General features: G+C 49.5%; 1 protein-coding gene across 1 annotated transcript; it reads left to right on the top strand.

Moving 5' to 3' along the window:
- The first annotated feature begins 2,705 nt into the window (after positions 1-2,705).
- LOC115184088 (cytochrome P450 27C1-like) lies at positions 2,706-7,366 on the top strand. The gene is made up of 2 exons (XM_029745070.1): positions 2,706-3,011; positions 3,555-7,366. Exons 1-2 carry the CDS (start codon positions 2,841-2,843, stop codon positions 3,672-3,674), a joined length of 291 nt encoding a protein of 96 aa, XP_029600930.1. The 5' UTR covers positions 2,706-2,840; the 3' UTR covers positions 3,675-7,366.

Genomic DNA, 7,366 nt, shown 5'->3' with positions numbered 1-7,366 from the left:
GCTTCCTAGGGTTAGAGGCAGATGCTTGAATTAGAGTGGTAGAAAGTGGCTTTAGCAGCAGAGACAGAAGAGGAGAATGTAGAGAGGAGTTGAAAGGATGCCAGGTCCGCAGGGAGGCGAGTTTTCCTCATTTCCGCTCGGCTGCCCGGAGCCCTGTTCTGTGAGCTCGCAGTGAGTCGTCGAGCCACGGAGCAGGAGGGGAGGACCGAGCGGCCTGGAGGATAGGGTACAGAGAAAATCAAAGGATGCAGAAAGGGAGGAGAGGAGGTTGAGGAGGCAGAATCAGGAGATAGGTTGGAGAAGGTTTGAGCAGAGGAAGAGATAAGAATGATAGGATGAAGAGGAGAGAGTAGCGGGAGAGAGAGAGCGAAGGTTGGGACGGCGCAATACCATCCGAGTAGGGGCAGAGTGAGAAGTGTTGGATGAGAGCGAGAGGGAAAGGATACAAGGTAGTGGTCGGAGACCTTGGAGGGGAGTTGGCAATGAGATTAGTGGAAGAACAGCATCTAGTAAGATGAGGGTCAAGGTATGCCTGCCTTGTGAGTAGGGGGGAAGGTGATGAGGGTGAGGTCAAAGAGGAGAGGAGTGGAAAGAAGGAGGCAGAGAGGAATGAGTCGAAGGTATAGACGTGGGGAGGTTAAGTCACCCAGAACTGTGAGAGGTGAGCCATCCTCAGGAAAGGAACTTATCAAGGCGTCAAGCTCATTGATGAACTCTCCAAGGGAACCTGGAGGGCGATAAATGATAAGGATGTTAAGCTTGAAAGGGCTGGTAACTGTGACAGCATGGAATTCAAATGAGGAGATAGACAGATGGGTCAGGGGAGAAAGAGAGAATGTCAACTTGGGAGAGATGAGGATTCCAGTGCCACCACCCCGCTGGCTCGATGCTCTAGGGGTATGCGAGAACACGTGGGCAGACGAGGAGAGAGCAGTAGGAGTAGCAGTGTTATCTGTGGTAATCCATGTTTCCGTCAGCGCCAGGAAGTCTAGGGACTGGAGGGTAGCATAGGCTGAGATGAACTCAGCCTTGTTGGCCGCAGACCGGCAGTTCCAGAGGCTGCCGGAGACCTGGAACTCCACGTGGGTCGTGCGCGCTGGGACCACCAGGTTAGAGTGGCAGCGGCCATGCGGTGTGAAGCGTTTGTATGGCCTGTGCAGAGGGGAGAGAACAGGGATAGACAGACACATAGTTGACAAGCTACAGAAGAGGCTACGCTAATGCAAAGGAGATTGGAATGACAAGTGGACTACACGTCTCGAATGTTCAGAAAGTTAAGCTTACGTTGCAAAAATCTTATTGACTAAAATGACGAAAATGATACAGTACTGCTGGCTGGCGGAGGAGGCTAGCTAGCAGTGGCTGCGTTGTTGACTTTGTTAGAACGTGTAGCTGGCTAGGTAGCCTCGATAGTTTCAGTACTACACCTTGTCATGATACAAAAGCAACTTTGTAGCTAGCTAACATAACACTAATCAAGACGTTCCTTTGTAATGTATTTAGTTTCTACAGTGCTGCTCGTCGGTAATAGTTGGCTACTTTTGGAAAAATGGCGTCGCGGGGGACGGAAATAGCTGGCTAGCTAACCTCGATAATTACTAAACTACACAATTATCAAGCTATGACAAAGACAACTATGTAGCTAGCTAGCTAACACTGCACTAGTCAAATCGTTCCGTTGTAATGTATTAGTTTCTACAGCGCTGCTAGTCGGTAACGGTTGGCTAGCTAGCAGTGGGTTAGATGACTAGGTGTGTTGACTAAGTCTGGAGTCTGGACAAGGCGTCGCGTCGCGGCTGACTAGCTAACCTCGATAATTACTCTAAACTACACAATTATCTTAGATACAAAGACAGCAAAGACAACTATGTAGCTAGCTAACTAACACTAACGCTAAACTAATCAAGTTGTTCAGTTGTAATGTAATAGTTTCTACAGTGCTGCTAGTCGGTAGAAGTTAGCTAGTTGGCTAGCTAGCAGTGTTGACCGACTAGCTAGCTAGCAGTGTTGACTACGTTAGGACGAAAATAGCTAACCTCGATAATACTCTAATTACTCTAAACTACACAATTATCTTTGATACAAAGACGGCTATGTAGCTAGCTAAGAAAAATTGCTCAGATCAAACAAATCAAACTGTTGTAATGTAATAAAGTGTAATATTACCTGTGGAGCGAAGCAAAGTGCGACTGCTCGCTCCAAACCGGAAGTGTTTGGAGCGAGTTTCCTGTCCCCTGTTTCCTGTCCTCCTCCTCCTCAGACCCAGACTCTCTTCATATCCTCCCTGTTTCCTGTCCTCCTGCTCCTCTTCAGACCCAGACTGTCTTCATATCCTTCCTGTTTCCTGTCCCCCTCCTCAGACCGTCTCTCTTCATATCCTCCCTGTTTCCTGTCCTCCTGCTCCTCTTCAGACCCAGACTGTCTTCATATCCTTCCTGTTTCCTGTCCTCCTCCTCAGACCGTCTCTCTTCATATCCTTCCTGTTTCCTGTCCTCCTCCTCCTCAGACCCAGACTGTCTTCATATCCTTCCTGTTTCCTGTCCTCCTGCTCCTCCTCAGACCCAGACTCTCTTTTATCCTCCCTGTTTCCTGTCCTCCTCCTCAGACCCAGACTCTCTTTTATCCTCCCTGTTTCCTGTCCTCCTCCTCCTCAGACCCAGACTCTCTTTTATCCTCCCTGTTTCCTGTCCTCCTGCTCCTCCTCAGACCGTCTCTCTTCATATCCTTCCTGTTTCCTGTCCTCCTGCTCCTCTTCAGACCCAGACTCTCTTCATATCCTTCCTGTTTCCTGTCCTCCTCCTCCTCAGACCCAGTTGGCTCTATGTCACTACTCTACCTCCATGGACGAGGAGAATTTCCCCGGAGCTGAGGACTTCCGTCCAGACCGCTGGATCAGGAAGGAGGCGACGGACCGGGTGGATAACTTCGGCTCCATCCCGTTCGGCTACGGCATCAGGAGCTGCATCGGCAGGAGGATCGCTGAACTGGAGATGCACCTGGCTCTTACACGGGTGGGGGAGCCTCACACACACACACACACACACACACACACACAGCATCTTGGGTAATCTTGATCCCTTCTCAAGTAGACAGTAGATTTTCTAATCTGTTTCTGTAACAGCGTTTCTCTGTCATTCCCAAAGTGAAGGTCTCGGTATGACTTAGTCTTCTTTCCACCATGGTGAACTACATAGGGAATAGGGTACCATTTGGGACTTATTGTTAGTGTACCAGCTGATCCTGAGGTTCATACCTGTTGTGTTTTATCTCTTCTCCTCCCATCCTGAGGTTCATACCTGTTGTGTTTTATCTCTTCTCCTCCCAGATGATCCTGAGGTTCATACCTGTTGTGTTTTATCTCTTCTCCCCCCAGCTGATCCTGAGGTTCATACCTGTTGTGTTTTATCTCGTCTCCTCTCATCCTGAGGTTCATACCTGTTGTGTTTTATCTCTTCTCCCCCCAGCTGATCCTGAGGTTCATACCTGTTGTGTTTTATCTCGTCTCCTCCCAGCCTGAGGTTCATACCTGTTGTGTTTGTCTCTTCTCCTCCCAGCTGATCCAGAGGTTCCAGATTGGGCTGTGTCCCGTCACAGAAGAAATCAAAGCCAAAACCCACGGCCTCCTCTGTCCTGCTACGTCCATCAACCTGCAGTTTGCTGACAGACAACCCTAGACCACAACCCACGGCTTCCTCTGTCCTGCTGCGTCCATCAACCTGCAGTTTGCTGACAGACAACCCTAGACCACAACCCACGGCCTCCTCTGTCCTGCTGCGCCCATCAACCTGCAGTTTGCTGACAGACAACCCTAGACCAAAACCCACGGCTTCCTCTGTCCTGCTACATCCATCAACCTGCAGTTTGCTGACAGACAACCCTAGACCAAAACCCACGGCTTCCTCTGTCCTGCTGCGTCCATCAACCTGCAGTTTGCTGACAGACAACCCTAGACCACAACCCACGGCTTCCTCTGTCCTGCTGCGCCCATCAACCTGCAGTTTGCTGACAGACAACCCTAGACCACAACCCACGGCTTCCTCTGTCCTGCTGCGCCCATCAACCTGCAGTTTGCTGACAGACAACCCTAGACCACAACCCACGGCTTCCTCTGTCCTGCTGTGCCCATCAACCTGCAGTTTGCTGACAGACAACCCTAGTCACAACCCACGGCCTCCTCTGTCCTGCTGCGCCCATCAACCTGCAGTTTGCTGACAGACAACCCTAGACCAAAACCCACGGCTTCCTCTGTCCTGCTGCGCCCATCAACCTGCAGTTTGCTGACAGACAACCCTAGACCACAACCCACGACCTCCTCTGTCCTGCTGCGTCCATCAACCTGCAGTTTGCTGACAGACAACCCTAGACCACAACCCACGGCCTCCTCTGTCCTGCTGCGTCCATCAACCTGCAGTTTGCTGACAGACAACCCTAGACCAAAACCCACGGCTTCCTCTGTCCTGCTGCGCCCATCAACCTGCAGTTTGCTGACAGACAACCCTAGACTACAACCCACGACTTCCTCTGTCCTGCTGCGTCCATCAACCTGCAGTTGCTGACAGACAACCCTAGACCACAACCCACGGCTTCCTCTGTCCTGCTGCGCCCATCAACCTGCAGTTTGCTGACAGACAACCCTAGACCACAACCCACGACTTCCTCTGTCCTGCAGCGTCCATCAACCTGCAGTTTGCTGACAGACAACCCTAGACCACAACCCACGGCTTCCTCTGTCCTGCTGCGCCCATCAACCTGCAGTTTGCTGACAGACAACCCTAGGCCACAACCCACGACTTCCTCTGTCCTGCAGCGTCCATCAACCTGCAGTTTGCTGACAGACAACCCTAGACCACAACCCACGGCTTCCTCTGTCCTGCTGCGCCCATCAACCTGCAGTTTGCTGACAGACAATCCTAGACCACAACCCACGACTTCCTCTGTCCTGCTGCGTCCATCAACCTGCAGTTTGCTGACAGACAACCCTAGACCACAACCCACGGCTTCCTCTGTCCTGCTGCGCCCATCAACCTGCAGTTTGCTGACAGACAACCCTAGACCACAACCCACGGCTTCCTCTGTCCTGCTGCGTCCATCAACCTGCAGTTTGCTGACAGACAACCCTAGACCACAACCCACGGCCTCCTCTGTCCTGCTGCGCCCATCAACCTGCAGTTTGCTGACAGACAACCCTAGACCACAACCCACGGCCTCCTCTGTCCTGCTGCGTCCATCAACCTGCAGTTTGCTGACAGACAACCCTAGACCAAAACCCACGGCTTCCTCTGTCCTGCTGCGTCCATCAACCTGCAGTTTGCTGACAGACAACCCTAGACCACAACCCACGGCTTCCTCTGTCCTGCTGCGTCCATCAACCTGCAGTTTGCTGACAGACAACCCTAGACAGATACACTGTTTAACTCCTTTCTGTAAAAGGCCTCCTGGACACATCCAGAAGATCTTATCTCTATAATGTGGAGGTAAATGGGGGAGTAACTGACAGACCATAAGGCAGGTTTATAGTCCGTCCAGCCACGTCCGTAGGGGAGTAACTGACAGACCATCATAAGGCAGGTTTATAGTCCGTCCGGCCACGTCTGTAGGGGAATAACTGACAGACCATAAGGCAGGTTTATAGTCCGTCCGGCCACGTCTGTAGGGGAGTAACTGACAGACCATAAGGCAGGTTTATAGTCCGTCCGGCCACGTCTGTAGGGGAGTAACTGACAGACCATAAGGCAGGTTTATAGTCCGTCCGACCACGTCTGTAGGGGAGTAACTGACAGACCATAAGGCAGGTTTATAGTCTGTCCAGCCACGTCTGTAGGGGAGTAACTGACAGACCATAAGGCAGGTTTATAGTCTGTCCAGCCACGTCTGTAGGGGAGTAACTGACAGACCATAAGGCAGGTTTATAGTCCGTCCGGCCACGTCTGTAGGGGAGTAACTGACAGACCATAAGGCAGGTTTATAGTCCGTCCGGCCACGTCTATAGGGGAATAACTGACAGACCATAAGGCAGGTTTATAGTCTGTCCAGCCACGTCTGTAGGGGAGTAACTGACAGACCATCATAAGGCAGGTTTATAGTCCGTCCGGCCACGTCTGTAGGGGAGTAACTGACAGACCATCATAAGGCAGGTTTATAGTCCGTCCGGCCACGTCTGTAGGGGAGTAACTGACAGACCATAAGGCAGGTTTATAGTCCGTCCGGCCACGTCTATAGGGGAATAACTGACAGACCATAAGGCAGGTTTATAGTCTGTCCAGCCACGTCTGTAGGGGAGTAACTGACAGACCATCATAAGGCAGGTTTATAGTCCGTCCGGCCACGTCTGTAGGGGAGTAACTGACAGACCATCATAAGGCAGGTTTATAGTCCGTCCGGCCACGTCTGTAGGGGAGTAACTGACAGACCATAAGGCAGGTTTATAGTCCGTCTGGCCACGTCTGTAGGAGAATAACTGACAGACCATAAGGCAGGTTTATAGTCCGTCCAGCCACGTCTGTAGACCATTAGAAGGCGACAAGTGTCTTTTGGCTAAATCAACATTACATTTTTTTTAATTTAATTTTTTACTCAGGCCGATTTATTCTGTAGACCGTCGGTTTCCTTGTCACAGAGACAAAGAAACAATTTTAAACTTTGACCTTGTCACAGCTTAAAGAAGTTCACAATCTCAGACAGAATTCAGTTTTTATTTTGTCAGTTATTTTGAAGCGGGGGGGGTTTATGTCATACACCCTTATAGTTTCAGAAAGGGAGGATAATGGCAGCCATTTTGGTAAAGGAGGACCCAAAACCAGTTGAATTGGGGCTCATTGGCAGAACAGGCAAAGGTGATGCGGTTTCTGCTTTTTACACTTAGGCATGTGATGTATCATAAGTTGTTTTTAATAGAATTATTGTCACTTACACTTTCTACATGTTTTATACCGTTCTATACCCAGATGCTATTGTTCTGTGTAAACAGCCTCTAAGATACAGTATGTATACAGACCATAAATGTCAGCTTTTTTATATATATACACATATAATCAATATCAATACTTGTTTCATTTACAACTTTCCTAAGTCCTGTCATCAACTGACTTCAGGACTGTGTCTGGCTGTGGATTGGCTGCATTGTTTGAATGGAATGTTGTCATATTGGCAGTTAATTAAAAATAAATCCAGGAACAGTTCCTCTAAAACTGGCTGGCTAGCTAGCTAGCTAGCTAGCTAACAAACAAACTGTGCAGTTATATCTACAAATGCATTGCTTTACAGACTATATTTCATTTGTTATTTGATTAAAATGTTCCTTTTACGAAGATGGATGATTTTTAAAAAAGTTGTTATGACTAATTAAAGTTGGTTATAAGAGTCAAAA

The sequence above is a fragment of the Salmo trutta genome, unplaced genomic scaffold (assembly GCF_901001165.1).
Source record: "Salmo trutta unplaced genomic scaffold, fSalTru1.1, whole genome shotgun sequence".
NCBI classification, from domain to species: domain Eukaryota; kingdom Metazoa; phylum Chordata; class Actinopteri; order Salmoniformes; family Salmonidae; genus Salmo; species Salmo trutta.
This window is presented reverse-complemented; position numbering and strand designations above follow the sequence as displayed.

Coding starts and splice junctions, on each gene's coding strand:
- LOC115184088 (XM_029745070.1), top strand. CDS start 2,841: ATGGACGAGGAGAATTTCCCCGGAGCTGAGGACTTCCGTCCAGACCGC. Junction 3,012..3,554: donor TGCACCTGGCTCTTACACGG/GTGGGGGAGCCT, acceptor TTCTCCTCCCAG/CTGATCCAGAGGTTCCAGAT.